Raw genomic sequence first — 24,391 nt, 5'->3', positions numbered from 1 at the left:
CAGCTAACTCCGCGGCAGAGCCACATCCTCCCTGGACGAAGCATCCACTCAGTGGAACTGGCACACACATGCAAGTGTCAAGAGCTCCTCTTTTATGTCCCTGAGCTGCTCTAGAACCATCTGCAGCTGGGGCCTCAGAGGCCCACCGGGCCCCGCTTTTAATTATCTTCATCTCTCTCACACTTCACCACACCCACTGTTTCTATTTTCTCCCTCCCCCATAACGTGACTATGTGCACACCTTTAAATGCTCCTGTCTCTTTAAGAGAATAGTTGTATGTCATTGCCTTCAGAGACTCCGTGTTCACTCAGAGCAGAAAAGACTGACATGCTGAGGTTAATACTCAGGTGTAATATATAATACATTTGTGCTTCGTTTATGACAAGGAGGATGGTTTGGAAGAACAGTAGGCCAATAATAATAAAAAAAAGAAAAGAAGAAAAAAACACATTATCATTTACTAAGTTTTTTCATGTAATACTTCATATAATTTCAGCTTTATTTCATTTCAATTAATGAAAATGCCCTTTAAATGATTTAGTTAAAAATAACACCACTGGCAGTTATTATAATGTAAATATGTATAAACTATTCTAAAAAATAAAAAGAGAGAAAACGACTGTGATCAAAATTAATTTTAATTAAAAAAATTATTTTTTAATCTAAAATAATTACATAATATATTTCAAGGCTCCATATAAATGCTTAAATTTTACTTTCATTAATAAATGATTTAAAAAAAATTTAACTAAGAGCATAGATAACTCACATTGCTGAGGTTAATGTTCGTGTATGATACGCATCATTCTTCTGATGCTTATGATGAAAAGGATGATTTAAAAGAACAGTAAACCTGAAATTTAAACACCTGTGAACATTTACTCAGCCAGATATGTCGTCTCAGATCCGTGTGTCTTATTTTTGCATGGAAAACAAAAGATATAGATATTTAGCAAAATGTGCATGCTGCCCTTTACATCATACAATGAAACTGTATATAAAAAAAAAAGCAGTTCAGACATTGAGCTAAATATCTCCCTTCACAATAAAGGTGAATAAATGATGACAGAATTAAAAAAAATTGTGTGTGGACTACCCCTTTAATAGACATTTTGACCATAATTTGACATTCTTACAGATATCATGACAAAAATGTGACCCGACAATCCAGGGCACAACTAGCCCTGTGAATGTGCACAGTCTCTGAAATCCAGCTCCATTTTTGGTGTGTGTTTTTTGCAGCTCTGTTCCTGTCTCTCATTACTGCTCACTGAAGAACACTCTGCCTCAGGATTCTGATTTCCTAGCAACAGCCTGCCACCAAACATTTGGCACAAGTTCAACACCCCTCTCTCCCTCCCTCCTTCCTCCTCTTCCCTTCCCTCCCCTCCTTGCTTTCTCTTCTCTAGTGAAAAAATGGCTGTTGTGCCTGTGTGCTGTCCTCTGATGTGCCACAGTGGCAGAGCGGTGCGCTGCCCGGCCCGAGCCTCTACTAACTCTCTTCTCGTCCAACTGCACCCTTCGGTAGTGGGCGCACTGGGAGTCAGCAGCAAGAATCATTAATCAAAGCTTTACCACCCAAACTACCTCACGCTAATCTGATTTACAGATGAATGAAACTGAGGAAAGAGGGAGGGGAGCAGAAAAAACGAGGGGAACAACAATCGAGAGTACTGCTGTTAATATTTACAGAGCTTGCAAGGCGGCACACTATTGATATTCCCCAACACTCTGCTGGGTTTTGTTATAGTTAGTGTAAAATTTTTTACTTTTGCAATTAATGTGGTCTGAAAATGACATCATAGAGTGAATTCAAACAGCATTTTTTTTTATGATTTCAGCTTTCATGCTGTTAGCGAGTTTTAAATCAACATTACTTTATATTTGTTGTTTTATTTTTTCTTTAAACTTACTAGTAAAAATGTTTTTATTTTAATCAAAATAATGACAAATGTAATATTTAGTACAATTAGAAAATAGTTATAAAATATACCAATATATTTATAGATAAATTATCATTTTTTTAATAAAATCAATCAATGTAAAGTATATAAATACATATATACAATTTTCAATTACATTTTTTAAAATAATGATATAATTTGTACGTTTAAACATACTACATAATGTATAATAATATAATATATTAAAAATAATAATAATATATATAAATGATGTTGACATTATTATTTATATCATATTGCTATGTATTATATAATGTGTAATATATACACACATTTGTATTCTGAATTATTTGATTAGGTGTGCTCTCCTTGCAGATATTCATAATTAATTTTAATTACCTTTACTTTGCGGTGATGTTGATTAAGTAGCAACTGACTAATAAAAAGTTGTGCCCTGAATGTCAATAAAACAAGAACCTGTCAGTAATTCAGCATTTCAGTTATGCAGAAGTTGAACTCAGAGCCTAAGACTTCATTTGACCTTAATCTGTGCCACTATTATTCTTATGCCTTGCAAGCACTGGTATTTCTTTCAGGAAATGCATATCTATCCTCTCAATAGAACACCATCAGGGTAAATTAAAATCAATCCCTGAGGTTAAAGTGAGCGTGTTGCATGGATTCATGTTCACACAGGGATGTCTTCCACTCTGAACACAAGGTCAATGGAGATTACCGCTCAAGGAGGCCTCCCTTATCACTGCACTGAAGCATGCCACAGTCCATTAAGTGGAAATGGCACTGGATGGTCTCCACTCAGCCCTTTTTAAAAAATAATCTCAGCAAAATGCACCGCCGAGGACTATCGAGCAGACCTTTGCACTCACAATTCACAATATGTCCTTGTTTACCATTAAACGAGTAAATCTAGCTGGTTACCGAGAGGTGCTTAGGTGGAAAATGGAGTAGTCCTGATTGATGCCATGATACGGTACAATTCTTAGACCATGACTCCGTAAATAGCAGATAAGAATTCTGGCAGTGGACCGGGTGCTGTCACAATGTACTATCCCATGATGTCAAGGGAGCTATGAGAGAATCAGACCAGATCTGAAGCAGTGTAGTGTAAGAGCTCTCTAAGGGGATGAGCTGAGGATTGACCACCACTGTATTGTGATCTCACAGATGGGCTCACACGCTTGCCAATTACATGGCAATTACATATTTGCACAGCCACCAATGATAAATCCGGCCTAACTCGCTACAAACTCAGCCAACATATTTGCATTTTAAATGAATTGGGGTTTAATTCATCGCTTTTATGCAGAAGACACAAAATGTGGATAAATTACAGTGCCGGTTATCAATATATATTTCCGGTTTCCATTCTGCTTCACCAATTCTCAATTTGATTCAATTAGAGCTACTTAAACATGATAGAGATAATAGATAGATGATCCAATGATAGATAGATGGTAGAAAGATAACAGAACACCAGACAGACAGATTCTATTGCTGAAAGATTCAACTCAATGAGATTACTCAAATGGACCTAGCATGATTTTGATTCACTAAAGAATCATTTATGAGAATCATAAGAGTCTTTTGTTTATCAATCAAAGTTCACTGGTCATGCTGTACATAGAGTAATCGTAGGATTTTATAACCCAATATCCTATTTAATGTTTAAATCAAATTAACTGTTAAAATAACGATCACGATTAATCAGTCAATCTATGTTTTTATTAAGACATATGATTCCTTGTGCAAGAAAGAGATACTCAAAAAAAAAGACGAACAGAGAGAGAGAAAGAGACAGATGTGGCTTAATGCATAACAAGGACAGACTGGCTGGTGCCACAGCCTGTAATGGTTATACGGAAGAGGAAATCGCTTACATAATCCTGCGTCAGTTGAATACAGAGACTCTTAGATAACCAGCAGGACTACGAATAAGTGTGCTCAGTTTATTTGATCAACTGGCTTGTTTTCAGTTTCTCAGTTCAAACAATCAAGATCTGACGCCCAGCCAAAACAAGCACCGGAGTCCCTTCAGAAACAAGTGCGTGTAGAACAAAAAGGAAGTCCATAGAGACTTTAACCGCCAGAGCTCCTGTCGCAGTTGAGTTGGCTCCCTTGAGGACTGTGTCCATCTCTACTTGCTCACCGCTCTTAGACCAGGGGCAGAATACAGAAACGTTCGCTCCACCATTAAGGTGGGAGAAGATCTACTCCAGTAATGAACTTTCTCTGGCTGGATAATCAATTCTCACACTCCAGGACCATCCCCGGCCCGCCTCTGGCCAGAAAGTGAGAGAGCGAGAACAAGAAAAATGTTGGGCTGGAGTGGCTGTGCAGCTCGGCCAAATGCATTAAACATGTCTGTGGAGCGGAGACCTGCAGTACACCCGGAGAAGCTGTGTTCACAGCTCGCTTTGGACCTGTGGAAGAAAAACAAGGCAGCCCACTGGGATGCTCAGCTCTCTAATCTCAACTGAAATTTGAGCCTCTGATAAAACGAGCAGGGTATGCACAACAGAAACTATCACCTCTCCCTCAGGATCGCTGTCAAACAAGCACTACTGAAAAGCCTGGGCTGACAAAATGGGGACAAGACTTTCAATAAACTCTTGAATGTGCTTGCTTGCTTTCTCTCACTGCCATCAAGGACAGCCATTCATCCAAGGGCACAGCTTGATGTGGATTTCGACGTTCGGCGAAGCGCCTTGTGCAACTGCACGCTTATGCAACAAGCTTGCTGAAAAGAAGAGACGGCGACAACAAGCTGATGAAGAGGCAGAGCCATCAGGGCACTTTCCCATGAACGTCGGCTTATTTAGCCAAATTTGAAAACACAAAGGCCGTCAACACGCAAGGGCTCCTCAATATTCATGCATAGCCTCGAGCTTCCCATTCACCAAACGGCAGCGTGATGAAAAACGTTTAATCAGGGACAAAAATTATTTGATTAGAGTGTCACGTTACAATGGCTGCCAAATTGAGCTTCAAAGACTGACTCCTGCTTCGAGGTTAATCACAGTCCTACAATACAGGTATTCAACAAATGATGTCAGAGCCGGTGCGGATGCCAGACTTTCCCTCGATGAATGGAGCTTACAGCAGGTACAGACCCACGTGGAGAGCCATCCCAATCACATTTGCAATGGCTCATTAACAATAAGGTCGGAGTGTAATGGGGTCGCTTGTTTCACACCAACCTTGATTACTGGTAATTACGAGCAGTGGCTTTTTGCATCTATCTCTTCTCATGGTGTGTACTCAGAATTAACCAGCACAGCTGACTAGCAGAGTGGATGAGAGCTTAAACAAACATATTTTTTAAGGTAAATGAAAGAGTAGGGTCGGTTGGTGACCTTCAGAGTGAATAATCCCATCGTGACCTGTCGATCAAAGCTCTTGAATCTCAAAGGTCATAGTGCAGTGACGCGTACCTTGTAGTACCAGTTACAGCCCTTCAGGATTTCATGCATCGTGGCAGTGTAGGGATTGGAACCGAAGTTACATACTCTAGATGACAGTGTTTCTACCATTAGATCACAATTGCAAACAAAAACACATCCAAACAAAATCTCTCATCTTTCATCAAGAGGAAAAAAGCTGCACCCTCTGCAATCTGATTTTTCTGAGTTTGGCTCAGAGAAGAATAAGCAAACTGCCAGCAACTTCAAAAACTCAATTTTAGCACTGCGCATCATGTGGCGACAAACTGCAAAAAAGGCAAAAGTGCCAAGAGAGGCATTTCTACTTACAGCGATGTAGTAAACTTGGGCTTTCTCAACAAGTTTCCAGTTCTCCTCCTGATCGAGGTGCTTCTCCTTCTTGTAGCAATTAGCGGCTGCAAGATTCGCAACAAGAGACCTGACAGACAACAAAAACACAAAACTACACTGTCAGAATACAAACTACGGTCAACATTATATTCTCCAGCAAAATATTTGCCTGAATGTTAATGGTGTTACATTATGGAAATATAATTTCCAGATTTCAGAATTGCAATAAATTAAAAATATTTAAATAAATATATATTTTTTTTATATTTTATACATTGTACAATATTTTATAGATTTCAAGAGTAGTAATGTGAAATAATAAGACAAATGGTCCAGCAAGATAAAAAGAAAAAAAGAAAGTAGTTGAATACATAACATAAAATGTTTCACAAATGTATTTCGCTCCAGAAGGTTTTGGAGATAAATTGTATCTTTAAATTATCATCATTATATGACCCAAAGGCACAGTCTATTTCTCATAACAACAGTGCCCATTTCCTTCTCTTAAATGGCTTTAAATGAAACAAACCACATAATGTGGTTGAGAAACCGACTTTATCTTCAGGGTGACTGTGTAAATTATGTAGCTCCTTCACTGAGTGAAATGTGCTGCTGCTGTACCTCTGTGAATCGCTGTAGGCGGAATACGGCTAACATATGGACTATGGTTTTCTAAACAGCTGTTTAATGTCAGCTCTGCCAAAATTAAATATCAACACACTTTTTTCTTTATTTCTCTTCTTTTTATTTAAGTGCAAATGCCTTACAAGACCTTTCCCATAAATAAATGAACAAACAAATCAATAATGCAGGAGAACTGCAAACGTCCACCGGGACTGCTGTTTCTCCATTAACCTCCCGGTGGTCCTCGCATCAACAAAAACAACTAATTCCACTTTGAAAAACAACCACTCTCATTATTCACTTGTTACTGAGAGGATGCGGTCCCAACAGGCCAGCCACTACAATGGAGCAGCACTAGCATTAGAGAAGAAACACTGCCCTGCACAGTCAGGCCACAAATGAGAATCAATAGACCTGCGGTTATGGCTTTTGGAGGAAAAGGGAAGAGGTTTGATAGAAAAGGCAGACATGGAGAATTTATGAACAGGTGCATGCTTGTTAAAAAGGCTTCAAGAGAATATAAATGTAAATTATGTAATCAGAAAAGAAAAAAAAAAAAAAAAAATATATATATATATATATATATATATATATATATATATATATATATATATATATATATATATATATATATATAAAAAATATATATCTGGCCTGCAAATATAAATATATATATATATATATATACACATACACACACACATTTTCCTTTTGAAAAAGATTTCACTAAATAGTATTATTAAATTATTAGTGTCTTTAAGATTTTATTTGAGTGGTAGATGACAGCAAAACAGGGATTTTAATCTCTCTGTGTGTGAATTTTCAGCATTGTTACTCCAGTTTTCAGTGTCACATGATCCTTCAAAAATCATTCTAATATGCTGAATTATTATCAATGTTGAAAACTTAATATTTTATTGGAACGGTGCAAAAAAAATTTCAGGATTGTTGCATGAAGTTAAAAGGAATGGCTTTTATTTCAAATATATATTTTTTATCTGAAAAAAAAAATATTCTGATGTAATTAATCACTAAATACACTAAAAATATGATGTATTTTAACTAAAAACAAAAGTCTGACGATAACCAATGTGGTACCAACATATTGTTCATCTCTACCATGTGTATTCACATCTAATAAAAAAGCAAGCCTCTATTGAAAAAAAAAAAAAAAAAAAAAAGCATCTGATTGTAATTTTCACAAAGGAACATGCAAGATGCTGATCTGACACCCTCCGGTTTGATGTCACCATGTTAATCAAAATCAAATCCATTAAGGAATAATAAGCATTTGGCAGAGTCACGCTGATCTGACCAGACAGACTGTGTCGGACTCCTCTCCACGCTATCATTAGCGGCTCGCAGTGAAAGGCGGCACAGAGAGGAAGGGCAGAGCTCTCGCTGCAGGCTGTAGACCCGTGACCTCTCCCTCCTCCCTCAAACTGGTCTGAAATCAGTGGCCTTTTAACACCGTTTCTCATCTGCCATCTGAGTACAGGTGAGCTGCGTAGCTGGAGGGAGAAAGCATCGAGGAAGATATTGATCAAACCGCTTTCAGGCCTTGAGCTGCAGGTCTGCGAGTCCCCTGTAATGAAAGGGTCTGCTTTGACAGGTGAGGTGCTAATGAGAAGAGTCTCATAAGGCCAAGGCTGACAGCTCTACAAGCCGCTGCTCTTTCAAACAGTCTCTAATGCATAGCCCGCTCACACTACCTCTATGACAGTCTAAACAAAGAGACCAGCCCTCATAAATCTCCTTCTCGAATTTCATATCTTCACTGGTTACATGGGACCTTTTAAACATAGATCATATGACTATAAGTATGTGTACTCCAAGGTGGTATATAATACCTGGAGAAAACTATCTGTTAGTATTTGCTTTCATAAACACACACTCAACATCAATTCTGTTACAGCACATGCATAAATCCACAATAAAGTGACCAGGATGATCTGTAAAGCCTCTCATTTGACAGCTTGGCTCAGAGAGGACACACCTGTGAGCGGTTGCACACGTACACACACACACACTTAGTTTCGTTAGCAGCTCTGAATAAAAGCCAATAGCATGGCTGGCAACGTGCAAAATAAATGAAGATCACCACCTGAATGATCACGACTGCCTCAGAGGAGCAGAGGAGCATCTATTGTTCAGCTGATGTCACTGACACCAGTGTCCCTGCTGATGAATGCTTTTTCATTAAAGGAATAGTCCATTATAATTTTATTTATATATATATATATATATATATATATATATATATATATATATATATATATATATATATATATATATATATACACACATACATTTATAAAAATGTAAACGTATATAATATTAATAAACAGTATATAGTATAAGAACTATTATTGCAAAAATATGGAACTTTAAACAATTAACTTGAATACAATTAAAGTATAATTACATTTAATAATTATTTAATAAAGAATTAAATTTAAATAAATTAAATTTAAAATAAAGGAATCATTAATTTACAAAATTAACAGAATTGTTTTTTAAAGACATTCAAAATAAATAAACTCCTTACGACTTTCAATCCTAAGATCCATGGTGCCCGATTTCTTTTTTTTCCTGATACAACTCTTTTTTTTTTAAGATTATTTGGGCAAGCTCCAAAAATATGTCAGCGGTCCATCAGAACTTTAAACCTGGTGTTCATTTGAACAAATCCTCAAGAGTTCATACGATTACAGATTAGTCAATAAGCCTCCATGCTTACTATAGCATTTTCTTTGCAAGCAGAAAAATAGTGAGTGACACTTAAATAAACACATCAGTCTGCTCCGCTCAAATGTGTAGGTAGCACGTAACTCGGCCCAAGCAGTTTCACATATCTGCTCAGTCATGGAATCTCGCACCCTTCAGGGCCAAGTCATGCGGTGTATCAAAATACCTCTGTGCTGATCTAACCCCGGCAAATAAATAAATCAAGAGCTCTGGCGGAAAAGAGCAGAACAGCCGGCAAGGGAACAGCGAGTCCCAGTGCATAGTGAGGTGGGGTGTGTGAATGCGTGCTGTGTGTGTGTGCGGGGGGTGCTATCCTGAGGAAGCGATAAGGGCCCTCCCTAGAGGAAAGGGGTGGCTGACCTGTTGTCGCCAGTGATGCAGGCAGCACAGGTCCCTGAGGGCTCTTGGCTTTGCTCGTAGTAGTGGGCGTCCACGTGGGCCTCCTCTGCCTTCTCCTTAAGGATCTTCCCAAACTTATCCTTCCCAATGCAGCCGAAGAAGGTGGCCACTTTGTGCGGCTCCTGGATCATCCACTGAGAGAAAGGACAGATTGAGCAGGAGGGGGAGTCAAAGGAAAGAGAGAAGAGGAAAAGCGATTATTCTAACACGTAAACACAGCTTCCATATCTGACAGTTACAAAAAAGACTGGAAATCACAAATCCAGGATCTAGGAAGTTGTCTATATATTGACAATTCCTGGAAAGGCAAAATATACTGTGGTACAGAGGCCCTGTGCGTGCGACTCTGCAAGAGAATAACTAGTGAAAACAGGAAGTAATAGCACACTGATAAGGAAAAGAAACAAATACATTTCAGGGTTAAACAAAAATCTTAAGTCAAGGAACAATGATTCGTTTAGCTTTTCAATAAGGTCTTTGTTAGGGAAGGGCCAGCAATGATCAATGATGAAAATTCAAATGCGTGACTAACAACTTTAACTTCAAAATATTTACATTTATGTTTTAAATACTTACAAATGTGTCCAATATTTTTCTTGATTTTTTTTTTTTACTTTGCATATATGTGTAGTTTTAGTTTAATATTCTAAATTTGAATGACAGTGCCTTAATGTAATGCTCAATGTGTAAGATGCTAAAAAAAATTGATTGCGAAAGACTTCTAAAACATATACATGCAGACAGACAATTAAGAATAAAATTATATTTATATTTTGAAGCAGATAACCTACATAATGGCTAATTTATATTTGGACTGATCGGGAAAAATTATCTTTTTTTTACCCTGGAGTTATTTTAAAAACACAGTATAGGCCCAGAATAAAGAAAAAAAAACTAAAAATGTAAAAATATAGAAAATGATTGACCTGACACATTAATTTATCTGTATAGTGCAATAGGCAAGCAAACTACAAATTTGACTTTAATTTATTAGCTTAAATATATCAGCTCATTTTACCTATTTGGATAACATTAAAGAGTGACATTTATCAGTTGATACTAATATGACTGCCAATGTAGTATCCATCTCCCCATATATGTAGACCTCGTCATATTTTTTGCCACTGAGATGACTGGCGCTACTGATATAGCATTGAGTTCTGGACTTATAAAAGCTTCTAAATGTACAGTGATCCACTATGATGGAGTGAAACTTTAACAAAAACTGATTGAACAATGAAATGAGATACAGGATGTCTGTCTGTAGGCTGTGTTAAACTAGATTACAGGGGAGCACTAATTCCAGCACCCTGGACGGTGGCTTACCACAAACACTGTGACATTGCCACTTTTATGGGGATGATGAAAAGGTCTTTCTAGGTTTTAAGTGCCGTGGGGCTTAACCTCCGAAGATTTATTAGAGTACACGGTGCTACGTTTGCTGCTTTTATTGCAACCTTGCAATGTCTGTTGCTGGGGCCCCTTGTGAATGAGATGATGTGCCTGAGAGATGACCTGTGTACATGAGAAATTAATCACTCCAGTCTTTAGAGCAATACTCCACTGTTTACAGTGTGGAAGTGGTTCTGTACTGTGTGTTCAATGTTAGGCTAAAAAGACATAAACATCCTAAAGCTGTTGGCGATGCTAATGTTGCAGTGGACACCTCAGGTTCTTTAAAGTCAACGTGAAAACACTTTCACAATCCATTTACTTTTACGATTTACTTACTATATCCTGTCAATAGAACGTTTTCTCAGCTGTGCTATACTCTTCCCCATTTCTTAATTAAAGATAAAAATGAACTCCAAGGGATATTCAATGACTTGGAAAAATTCTTGTATCCATCTTCTGCTTTGTGCATTTTAATTACTTCTTTGTGGAGTTGTTTGGAGCTTTCATGTTCATGGTGTAAGTCCTGCCACAATATTATTGACTTGCCAAATTGAACCTTCCAGATGGCGCATTTATACTAAAATCAATTGAAAGCCCTTCATTGCATGCAAGTTATCTCCATTTAACTATTGATGTGTCTTCTAAAACCAACTGGTCGCACAAGTGATGGTTTAAGACCGGTGAATACTTCTCAAATTAGTAATTTTGGATTCATACTTGTAGTTAGTTTGGATCAAAGCCAAATTAAATGATAGATGACAGAAAATGTTTAATTCTGTCATCATTTACTCACCCACATGAGTGCATTCCAAACCCACAAGACTGTCATTTGTCTTCAAAACACAAATGAAGATATTTTAATGAAACTCCACTGAAAGTCCATTGCCTCCACTGAAAGTCCATTCACCCAAAACTTGGACATTTTAAAAAGTATAATGACATACTCTATAATATGTATGAATAGAGTGAAATGTTCTGAACAGAATGAAATGACAAGAGGGTGAGTAAATTATGACTTTTCATTCTGTAAATGATAATCACGTATTAGATTTAATTAAATGCAATTTTTTATATATATATTTATTTTGGGGTGAACTACCTCTAAGTTACACATCTTGATGGTAAACCTTGGGAGAAAAATAATGAATGATGTAAACTGTAAATCTAAACACATACTTGTCAGCATTGCCATTCAAAAGATACACGTATACATCTTTGATTGTTTTTGAGACAGCAGAGCTCCAATGGCAGCTGATTAAGAAGGATGGGGTCGGGGCGGTGCTTCTAATAAGCCTCCAAAAACAGCTTGGCACAACACACACCTTTGTTCCGACTCACATAATCAAAGCCAGCCAAAAACTGCAGCCAATCAAAGAGGTCTGCTGTGAAAAACCAGTCTATTCGTCTCCATCTACTGCAATAACCCCCTCCTGCTGACAATTACTTTCAAATGGAGATCTAAATAAAAGATGATATGTCCATTAAGACAAAGCGCTATCTGCAGGGTCGCAGGGAGGTCGGTCTGCGGCGGGCGTAAGGGATATTCATGCTCAGTCACATCCCAATTACCCGCCAGCAGCACTGGCAGGGTGTGAGCAAACGTGCGTGAGGGAAGCTTCATTATGGAGGGGGATGAAGTGCTGAAATTAAACAGCAGTGTCTCCCGCTGCGTTGAGCCCCCCGGCCTGGAGCACACAGCCCGGCTCTGACATAATGTTGCTGCACATGATCACGTAAGGGAAGACTCTCACGCACTCACACTGCACTGTACACATGCATGCATTAGGGTTGTTTGGGGAAGTGAAGAGAAACATGCAAACAAAAACATAAATTATGTAAAATGCTGACGTTCTCTCAAAATTTGCTGATCGTATGGAATTTTTTTTTTTTTTTTTTTTTAACATTAAGACTACAGCACAGCAGGTAGAGCCAGATTAGGCCATTACAGGAATAAAACAGAAATCAGTACTTGCACACATGCCATAGTAAACAAAAATTTCCCCATATTCCAAAACTGTCCATGCAGCTTCGAGGGCAATTCTGTGGTCAGACAAATCTTAAACTTTTTACATTTCTACAGATCTAAAATATGTTCAATTTTAAATTCTTTTCACTAGGTTTAAGTTTTGAACTGAATCTATGAAAAGGAAGTGAGACCAGTTCTTATTCCACATCAAAACAAACCTCAAGTCAAGTGTGACTAGCGAGGTATGACTCTTAGGAGTCATTTGTTTTAGTGAATCAAACAAATACAATTACACACACTACTTGAGTTTAGTGTGTCAGCATAACAGCATGTTATAAAATAAATGAATGAAATGTAGACTAACATTCAAAAGTTTGGGGTCAGTAAGATTTTTTTTTTCTGAAGAATTTTATACTTTATAAAATTGTAGGATAATCCTACAAAATTCACCACTTTTGAAATATATGGTTTTAATCTGAATTCTGAGCGATTTACATAATATATACTTTGTAGATAGAACCTTTGTTTTCTAAATAAACTTTAAAAAAAAACAATGTAAATAAGTTCAACTGTTTTCAACATTAAGAATTATAAATGTTTCTGAAGCTCTATTACAGCATATTAGAATGATTTCTGAAGGATCATGTGACACTGACAGAAATAAATAATATTTTAAAATATATTATATATTAATTTATTGTATTTGCGACCTTGCTAAGCATAAAAGACTTCTTTAAAAAACAAAATCTTATTTTAACCTAGTGGATATGACCACACTTATTTAATCTCTTTGGAACGGTTCTTCAATGTATAGTTAATAATACTAATTATATATATAAAAATCCTATCATTTAACAAGGATGATATTTCTTCTTCAAGAGTTCCAAAATGAAACAAAGAACCAGAATGATTAATTTCCATGTCTAATTATATTTCCATGTCTAATTATGACCCATATGATATTTTAAATGTCTGAAGAATTATTACAGATGTGAGGTGACCCAGCACATATCCCTGCATCCACCAGCTGCCTCTCCTCTCTGTCACATGCTTGCTGCAGTTATCCTTCATTTACTACTACTCGACTACTAACCACAGCAGAGCTGTAAAATCTCAACAAACTGCACTAATTCAGGTGAAAGAGCGACATAACCTAATTTTGAACTATAATCGTTAGAAAAACCTGACGTACCTCATGCCAGGGGCTTAAACAGGAAGTCTGAACACAATGCCTGATTAGGGTTGACTATTTGGCAGAGCTCCGGAAAGGCAAAATTAGATTAATTTGCTTTTGACACACTGTAATAATCTAATAGCATTTAGCTCAGTGAACCCAGGCTCAAACAATGGCGGTGAATGCTCTTTAACCTGAAACTCAGCCAGAACCAGCTCCAGAACCCAGCCAACATGTCTCAGGATTAAAAGCCCTCTGTAACCTGATGGATGCAACTCCAATTACAAGCGTATCAAACTGACAAAAACCGCAGCATGGCTATTTATAGACCGAACCAAAATAGACAGCCAGCACTAGCCTCCCAAAAGTGGTCATGAGGCAATCTGGCCTATACAAGCCAGCCGCGTCGAGCGATTCTTCCGCCGAATGTTGACGCATACCCTCTGTGCGCTGACGTGGGCCGCTGGTTGTGACTGATGCATGTTGTGTGTTTGCGTGTCAGTTTTGAAGCTAAATGAAAGCAGCACTTGACAGAGAAGAGAGAATGATGTGAGCAGAAAGTGGGAGAGAAATGAAAATGAGTCATATCTCTAAGGATGCAGACAGAGAGGAGAGCTGTGCACAGGCATGGCTGTCACTGGCTGCAGACACATGAATAAATAAAGGCATTATAATGAAGACAACTTGCCGTCTGCCCATCAGAGCCTGCCCAGCCTGGCACCAAAGCTCAGGAGGGAGAGAGAGAGAGAGAGAGAGAGAGAGAGAGAGAGAGAGAGAGAGAGGAGCAAACGAATTAAAAAAAAAAATACAAAAGAGCGAGAGACAGGATGAGACAGGAGAGGAAGAGAGTGCGGCCCATCACTGTGATTGACAATGATGAGCACTGTCTGCTTCTATTAAATCAGTCATCGCTATAGGACTCAAGTCTCGGCTCTCTCAATAGGCTAACAAGCACAGGACTTCAGCGTTTCTATCAGCCGTTTACTCTTGCGTCCCCCCGCGGAGCGAAACATCTGGTCAGTTTCTCTTATCTGCTTTATTTCACGCCCAGGTGGCTTAGTGAGGTGTTGTGTGCCATTTCCCCTGCGTGCCCCCTGCCAATGGTGTCATATTTGGACTGCTGTCTGTGACATTCTCTTTCACACCTCCCACCGCTGGGCTGCTTCCATGTGACATCCTCACCATAGCGACAGGGCCGGAGGAGGAAGAAAGCCGGCGACTCAGCGAGGGATGATCAGATGCGTGCGGACCTGTCAGGAGACTTCATCGCTCTGTTCAGACTAGGAATAGGTCAGGCTGGTTGAGTCATTCAAGAACCGACTAGTCAATTAGTGACTAACTAGTGATTCTTTTTTTTACTGTCTATCTGAAAAAAAAAGACACTAACACGGCTGGTATAAACCAGTTTTGGTTAAACTACTTTAAATTATGATTGTAACTGAACAAGAAAAGTGCTTAAACTATGGTAGTCATGCTACAAACAAAACTATCCTAAACTAAAGCTATTAAGAATGCAATATCTTTTAACACACAACTATCCAATTAAAATATGTATAATTTAATTAGTGTCAAATTTTCTGGAACAAATAAAATCAGATAAAGCAACCAAAAATACACAAAACCAAAATGATGATTTTTTTTTATTTGTAAGAACTTCCTGAACCAAATTTTTTGCTAGAATGAATTAAACATCTAGCATTTCATATGAGAGGAAAGACCAAATGAGTTTTAGAATAAACCGAGAATGACTCCTACTTTCTACATTACATTTTTATATTATGTAAAATTTAATTGGGCCATAGTTTTCTGGGATAAAAACAACAAAAAGTTCAAAACATTTACACTAAATGCAATAAAAGGAAAAAATAAAAACACACTTTGTAACTATCACTAACAGTGATAATTGAAATATTACACTATAAAACACACCTAAAATACAGGGATATGAATAAAAGATAAAACTTTTTTGATACAGTTTATTTACAAGAACTGCCGGAACGAACCAATTCAGTAAAATGAATCAAACATTGAAACATATCAATTGAGAAAAGGAAAATTTAGAATGACGGCCTCATTAGTATCAACTGGAGTTTCCTACAATAAAACCAGGGTTTGAAATTAACTTTTTCAGTCACCAGGCAAATTTGGCTAATACATTTCAAAGTTACCCGCCATTCATAACTTCTTCTAGCCAAAAACAATTAAACCAAAAAATGTAAATAAATACATAAAAAGGCCAGGGGTAAACCAAAAGTGCGGTGACTGGTCCTGCTCTGCTTTAATGCACGGCTGGCAGATGCACCGGCTAGCGCCGCTTCACACTTCTGGAGTATTTGCTTTTTGCAGTTTTGTATAGGCTGTAATATAAAAAGATAAACTAATACGGGGTCTCCCTTGCTTCGGTGATCGGCCCACTACTGGACCTCCTCACCGGCCTGCGTTCCACTGTGCATACTATCAATCCTAAATTGTATGTGACATTAGTAATTTTGCAGATTTGGTTTACATAAACTTCAAGAAATTAATTAGTGAACAATTTAGGAAAAGTAACCTGCCTAATTGGCTAGTGATTTGACAGCGTTACCCACCACAGCTGATGTTTACCCACATTTGGCAGGTGTTAATCTCAAACCCTGAAGAGAACGATAGATAGAACGATTGATAGATTTAACAATAGATAGATAGAATGACATAGAACGATAGAATGACAGATAGACCGATAGAACGACAGATAGACCGATAGAACGACAGATAGACCGATAGACCGATAGAACGACAGATAGATAGATAGATAGATAGATAGATAGATAGATAGATAGATAGATAGATAGATAGATAGATAGATAGATATTATTTCAGATAGAACGAATAATGGATGGAGGGATGGATAGAGAGGGCTTTCTAGAGACTATTATTTCATGCAACCCACCGACTAGTTGTTTTTGAAAATATCACATTTTGTATATCCCTCCCTACTCCAGATAAACACAACAGTTCTGGCTACAAGTAGAACATACAGATCTCATCTTTTCCCATCCACAGCCAGGGGAGCAACATAAACACGCAGCCACGCGTCCCTGTAATCCCAGGCATTTCTGCACCATCTAATTTTCTCAGAGTGTAGGCAGACAGAGATGGAGGGGGAAAGTGAGAGGGAAAAAATGTCTCATTACATAAGCTGCTTGTGCGACTGCAGTGCCCACACCATCCCAATAAGTGGCAGTTTTAGAGCAATCTAACGTAACAATCAAGACACACACACACACACAGGCACAAAGCTGCTGGGTAATGTGCAGGAATGCAGGCTGTTTTCATTCTGGGTCTGACTGCTTGTTCAGAACCAGAGTTTCACCATCCTCTCCCTGCAGGTCTCTGTTAATATCGGGTTCTGAACTGAATTATGATTGTGTCATCATGACATCCATATGAGCAATGAATACTGCAGGCAACTGTAACAAATTTCTCAAACATATTCAGCACATGCTAAATAAAGTTCTCTAACTGGAAAGAAAAAAAGTTTTATTTTTCCACTTTCAGCAACAACAATTTTACATGTAATTATTTTTATATTACTTCTATCTTTTTTTGATTTTGTGTTCTTTGAATTTACAGTAATAAACAGTAGTACAGTACTGGTTTAATATGAACAGAGGCAAATCTGCAAATACTTACTGACAGCAACTTTACCAGCGGTGAGATCAGGGGGCAACTATAGCACTAATTATGAAAAGATTTTATCACATAAAATGCATAATAAAAATTATTTCAAAGTATCTATTTGAAGACTTATCTTAAAATTATCAGTTCAATATCAATATAACAATAAATAGAGTAAATTATAGGTCCCACTCAGACTTTAGCTAGACAGCTAAAATAACAGTAATATTCAAACACAAAAATATTTTTTACTTTGTGTGCTCTTGATTGAGGAGATAGTTGGGGAATCTTGTATGAAATATTAAACAAATATTTATTAAAGTATAATATTATTACCATTAACTGCTCCCGAAATCAGGGCAACACACGGACTTCATTGAATTTTAATATTAAACTCAACTTTAGGATTTATTGTCTCACACTATAAAGACTATCAATAATGTAATTACACTGGTACATGCAACCCAACCCAACCCCTAAATAATATATAGCTAAATAACAATACAGGAAACAGGTGGAAAGTCTGATTTAGCATGTTCAGTCAGGGGAAAAACTCCGACCAACAGCAAAAGACACCATCAGGGGTAACGCACTGATCCAACAGACTCTGACAGACTTGTTTGTTGGTGTTTGTTGCCGTTTGTCTGTGCAGTGTGCATTTGGCCTTTACGGTTTTACTTGCGTTTATGTACTTTAGGTTTTACTATAAATACTCAGCAGATTTACAAATATAATGCAGTAGAAACAAAGAGCTTAATCCGGTTTCTGTGGAAAGAAGCAGCCATAGAAAATGCATTATATGCTAATAAGCTAATCATATGTAATCAATAGAAGTTCACTCTAGGCCAGTCGCATTTCCACTGTCACTTCCGGGACTTGACCTTTCGTCACAAAAAACGGGTTACTGGGTCCGGGTTTTTTGTGACGAAAACCTTGGGCCAAAGTGGGCCAGCTGGGGCTACAGGAGTGGTTCTGAAAAAGGCAGAGTTTATCCGCATCTGGAGAGCGTCGGTGCCGCAGATCATTTCAGAAAGCTAACAGCTGTAACACCAGCATTAAAAACTTTTTAAAATAAGTTGAGCTCAAAACTCACTCTTAGTCAGCAGCGAGTGTTGCAACTTAATCCGATGTTGATTAACACCATACAAGGCAGAAACATTTATAAGCGATGCAAAAGACTATGCACGCTAGGCATTAACTTTACCATAGTAAATATGGTAAATGCCACCAGTTAAAGAAATCAGACATTAGCTTCTTATTCTCTATCACAATTGTGTATGTATTTAGTAACATATTTTATCTGTCATAAGTCTCATCTCGAGAGTTTAGCTCCACATAGCCTATGTCATAAAATATAATAATGGTTTTTGTTCAGGAGCTTTTATAAAAATTAAAAAATATATATATATTTATATATAATATGATCTTTCTTTCTAAATGTGATGTATATAGGCTACTCTGACTACAAAAATACAGAAACGGGCTCGACCAAATAAGCAGGCTATGTTCATAATGCTTTATTTCTGCATGTGTGGCCAATTTTCAATCCTAATAAATTATCTCATTATGACGTATCACTTATTATAGTAAAACAACTGATGCTTTTGGATTTAAATATTTTACAAAGCACGCAAACAAACGGCCACTTTTATTATGTTCATTTTGTGATGGCGCTAGTTCCAGTGACTTATTTCTTATTAGTTTTCTGATAACTCCTCTTTAATGGGGTTGCGTGACGTTGTTCCTGAGAGGCATGTAAAGGGCGGGTTTTAGTGAAGCGCAATGGAGCATCTGCCCCGACCATGGAAACACAGCGCTATTTTGGCCTCGGTGCTACAGGTCCGAGGCTATTAGCCCCGCCTGGCCCATTTAATGCACTGACTCGACAGTGGAAAAGCGACTATTGAATACAGTACTGGAGTCCACACCAACAGTTTCCCAAAACACCATTTTCAAGTGGACTTTAAGTGCAGTTCTCTGGTGATGTAAGAGGGCAACTTTCAAACCAAAGCCAGGCCTTCACCAAAAGCCCCAGTGTGAAAGCGTCCTTAGAAAGGAAAGAGCAGGTCTCTGTGAGAGCCTGTGAATGCCACTTCCCCTCTTGGCCAGGGCGGCAGCCTCCAGTGTGACTGTACAGTGTCGTGTTTCGGACAAGGGCTTGGGAGAGAGAATGGAGTTAGTTTACCAGTGTCTTTGAACACTGCGGTAGCAGAGTGTAAATGACACCATCCGGTCTGACTCTCTCCTTTTCCATGCAACTCACACACACACATACTTGTAGGGAACCACCCGGTGCTATCAGCTGAGAGATCAGATCAGAGGCACCAACGGAGGCCTATTTCCCAGAGTAACCTTTCAGACGTGGCCGAACAGACTGCATCAAGGCCATGTAGAGTTTATCTGACAAACATACTGGTTTTCCCTACCCAACTGGTTAAACATACAGTACAGGCCTCTGTTGTTTAGTGCTGGAGAGGCCTGCTGAATAATTCATAGGACAAACAAGCCATGCTGCAGGGGCTGATGCACAATGATCCGTCACAATGGACTCTTTCTACTGGGTGTCTTGCAAGTTGGCGCTCTCGACGGGAGCATAGTCTGGGTGGTGTTCGTGGGAGACTCGTCTCTCTCGATCTCTTGTTAATATGAGAGCGAGAGGTTGTGAAACTCACCGGTCAATTTATGGTTGGAGTTTATCTGGTCGTAAAATGGTGCTTTGCGCTTCTTGGTCCAAAACCATGACGCATGGGAGGCTAATCCTGTCTGCAGGGTGAGGGGGGGAAGAAAGGGGAGAGAGTGTGAGAGCGCGACAGAAGCTTCCCCCTGCCCAGACGGCGCTGCAGGTGAATTGGTTTTGCTCCTGAATCTTGGGTTGACACTCTGCTTTGATCTCGAGCACATGCCAGACGCCCATAGGGAAAAGATCAGTGGTATACTGGGACATGGTGCTATAGAAACCAAGAGGTGGGGGGGGGGGGGGGGGTGAGAAACAGGGAAGGGGTAAATGGAGAGGTGAATGAGAAAGTGTACGTGTCTAAAAGGGATAGTTTAACACAAAAATGAAAACTGCATGATTGGTTGCTCACACCTTTACCTCATTCTAATGTGCATAAGGATTATGAAATACTGTACTGAAATTTTCACAATATTATTTTATGGCAAAATTAAATAAAATGCATAGTATTAGAAACATTTTAGCATTAAAGCGTTAGATCAAGACCACTCTCTAACTGGGATGTGTGTGTATCTGCATCAAACTGGATGTTAACTGACGGCAAATGAACTCCCATAAAAAGGTTTCAAAAACTGTTTGTGTATGATGGTATTAGTGGCTCTGGGCTGGAACACCAAACAGATTCATTGAGCTCCTGTTTGTTTTTCCCAAGCCCTGCAGCTTGATTCTGAAACAGAAGTCCAGGAGCCACTCTTGTGCAATTCATGGCGTGTTAATAAACTCCCCTGTCTGACAAGGCTGTTCATTGCTCTGTTGCTTTGTGTTCTTTTATCGGCACAAATTGAACCCCCCCCCCCCCCCCCCCTCACCCTCCTCTGAGAAAGAAAGAGCCTTTCAAAAGCTGCAGGCAACGCTCCATTCAAACTGAGCTACGGGATCAGAGGCATTGCTGAGTGACCTTTGACCCCACAGTGCTGCAAGGGTTTGCAAAGCAACAAAAGCCAGTTTTACACCCCTCACAGCCTGACAAGAACATGACAGGAAATTATCAATTTATCCAAAGAACGAAAACAAGCCAGGAAAAAAACTGGAGACCAGATTTAATTAATGCATTTTTTTAAATGCATGCGTTTCAATCTATTATGCAAAGATGAATATGAGTCCTGTTTATTTCGTTCACTATTGATACTTGCCTAACTGAATGCTCAATTGAGGAAAAAAAGGACCTTGGATGTCTTTATGCTGTACAGGTAGTGATATAAAAGTAGAAAACTGTACACACACACACACAACACACAACACACACAACACACACATATATATACACACACACGCATATACACATATACACACATATATATATACACACACACATACATATATATACACATATACACATACACATATATATACACATATACACATACACATATATATGTTGAAGTCCATTATATGAAGAAAACATCCTGAAATGTTTTCCTTAAAAAACAATTTAAGAAAAAACGCCATGGATATCCTGGATGGCATTGGGAGGAGTAAATGATTGGGACATTTTCATTTTTGTGTGAACTAATCCTTTAAAGGGTTAGTTCACCCAGATAGCAAAATTATGCAATTAATAACTTGCCCTCATGTTGTTCCAAACCCTGTTCATCTTCAGTTCTCGGTTCACAGCAGTTCAGTCAGTGTACTGTTTGAGTGCATGCATTACTCCGGGATATTGGTTTGTTTGAACTCAGAGGGAGTGTCAGCCACATTAAAAAAAAGTTAACAGCTTAAGTCATTTGTGGATAAATGCGTATTAGAGATGCGATCCGTTTAAAACGATTCAGTTCGATTTGGTAAACTGAATGATTCGTTCGCGAACCGAATATCCAGACTGCTTTGTTTTGAACTCTCTCACACAACAGACACGGAAGAGAAGACAATGCTGAATAAAGTCGTCGTTTTTGCTATTTTTGGACCAAAATGTATTTTCATGTATATGCTTTAAAAAATTCTAACTGACCATCTGATGTCACATGGACTACTTTGATGATGTTTTTCTTCCCTTTCTGGACATGGACAGTATACCGTACACACAGCTTCAATGGAGGGACTGAGAGCTCTCGGACTAAATCTAAAATATCTTAAACTGTGTTCCAAAGATAAACGGAGGTCTTACGGGTTTGAAACAACATGAGGGTAAGTTATTAATTACATAATTTTGCTATCTGGGTGAACTAACCCTTTAACACTGTATTACAGAAATACACTCGGTGAAAAAAGAAACGTGCATTTTACAGGACACTTTATTTTAAAGATACTTAAAACATAAAAATCAATACGATATGTCGAGAGAGAGAGAGAGAGGGAGAGAGAGAGAGAGAGAGAGAGAGAGCATGTGTGTGAGTGATCGAGTGCGTTTGTATGTGTTCAAGTGAATGTTTGTGTGTGACGGCACACGACTGCTCAGAAAGCAACGTGTAACGATAAGGGCCGTTCACATATCGCATCTTTTGCGCGCTCAAGTTCGTTATTTCCAATGTAGGCGCGCGGTATGCGCGCTCATAATGGAAGCGTCGTGCTCGTTTTTTCCAGACGTGTCCGCACCGCATGGAGTTAAAAACATCTCAACTTTTCAGAATGCCGCAAGCGCACCGCGGGTCATGTGACAAGAACTAACCAATCAGCTTCATCCTTTCCCACAAGTGCCCGAGTGCTTTGGAGAAAAAGTAAAGTGAAAGTAAAGTGAGTGACGTCAGTGAGTGTGTTGTCAAGCAAAGAGAGCGAGCGGTAGCAGTGTCTGTGAGGGAAAATAATAGATCCCGGCCGGTCTTGGGCACGAAACAGGAAAAGTGTAACACCTTATATATTTTTTTAGAACATCTTTAGTCAAAAACAACGTGATGAATGCTCAAGTACGATTTTATATATCCTCGAGTCCGAGTCCAAGTCGAGTCACGAGTCCAGAGAATGGAGTGTCGAGTCAGACTCGAGTCCAAAGAATAGTGACTCGAGTCGGACTTGAGTCCAAGTCCAGGACTCGAGTACTCCATCACTGGTTCACGGGCCACTGCTGCGCATCTTTTTCACTTGTTTTTAAGCCTTACCGCTTGTCGATTTAAACATTAAAGCATCCAAACACAAGACGCGAAAAAGCTGAACAGAGTAGCTGGTTACTCACGCGCTGTATTCGGTGCGCACGAGAGAGAGAGCCGCGTATCACGGACAGCGTCACTGAAGCAAGCTCTTCTGCGAAGTTCTCCTGCACCTGAACGAACAAATACATATCGCAGTTTGAACAAACAAAAAGATGTGAAAGAGCCCAATTCAGTACTCGCTGTGTTCTGGTGTTCAGGCCTCAAGCAGAGAAAGGCGTCTCAAAACACTTGAACACCGAATTTGCTTATTTTTGCTCTTGTGCCGACAAATACATAAAAAATTTGTCAAAATATCCTCCTTGGAAATTATGCTCGAAAAAACTGTCAGTTATATCTTAAGTGAGAGTAAACAGTTGAAGTGTCCGCGCCTAATTTAGCTACTGGCTGCTGTAATGTTAATCCAAGAAAATGAAAAACACTCACTGCTCTTGACTGAATTACTTTGTAGTTTTAACAGTCAAACCAAAAATTATTCAGACCCCAGATATAATTTTTTATATATATAGCAAAACTGTCATAATGTGAGAAATGTTGAAGGTGTCTGAATAAATGTAGGTTTGATTGTATATTTAATTTTTACATTGAAGACTATCCAGTACTATTTTACATTTAATATTTGGTTTCTGTACCTTGACACCTACAAACTTGAAAAAATAAATAGCACAAATAAATAAAAATAAACGGACATACAAATTAAACAATTTCAAACAGGGCCCACTTGTATAACCTTCACCGGGTCCCCGCTGACCCCAGCTACGGCCCTGCTCACGCCTGTTTCACACATACTCCGTCTGCAGTGCGTATGCAGTCCGTGTGCGTTACTTGATGTGCTTTCACACAGGACGCGTTTGCAGTTCGCTACTCGGTATGGAAACGATCGCTGCACTGCTGCAGACGCACCGCTACTGGAACGCA

The 24,391-nt window shown here is 38.7% G+C and overlaps 1 protein-coding gene across 2 annotated transcripts in view; it reads right to left on the bottom strand.

Moving 5' to 3' along the window:
- The window catches only part of adka (adenosine kinase a), a 147,048-nt gene that overhangs the window by 66,327 nt on the left and 56,330 nt on the right, over positions 1-24,391 (bottom strand). For both annotated transcript variants that reach the window (XM_059566268.1, XM_059566269.1), the window contains exons 5-6: positions 9,429-9,601; positions 5,676-5,784 (exon numbers count right to left, since the gene is read on the bottom strand). In XM_059566268.1, coding sequence (XP_059422251.1) covers positions 5,676-5,784; positions 9,429-9,601 — 282 coding nt within the window. The remainder of the gene's footprint in view (positions 1-5,675; positions 5,785-9,428; positions 9,602-24,391) is intronic.

The sequence above is a fragment of the Carassius carassius genome, chromosome 14, assembly GCF_963082965.1.
Source record: "Carassius carassius chromosome 14, fCarCar2.1, whole genome shotgun sequence".
Taxonomy (NCBI): domain Eukaryota; kingdom Metazoa; phylum Chordata; class Actinopteri; order Cypriniformes; family Cyprinidae; genus Carassius; species Carassius carassius.
The sequence above is the reverse complement of the archived record's forward strand: the minus strand, read 5'-3'. Positions and strand labels throughout refer to the sequence as shown.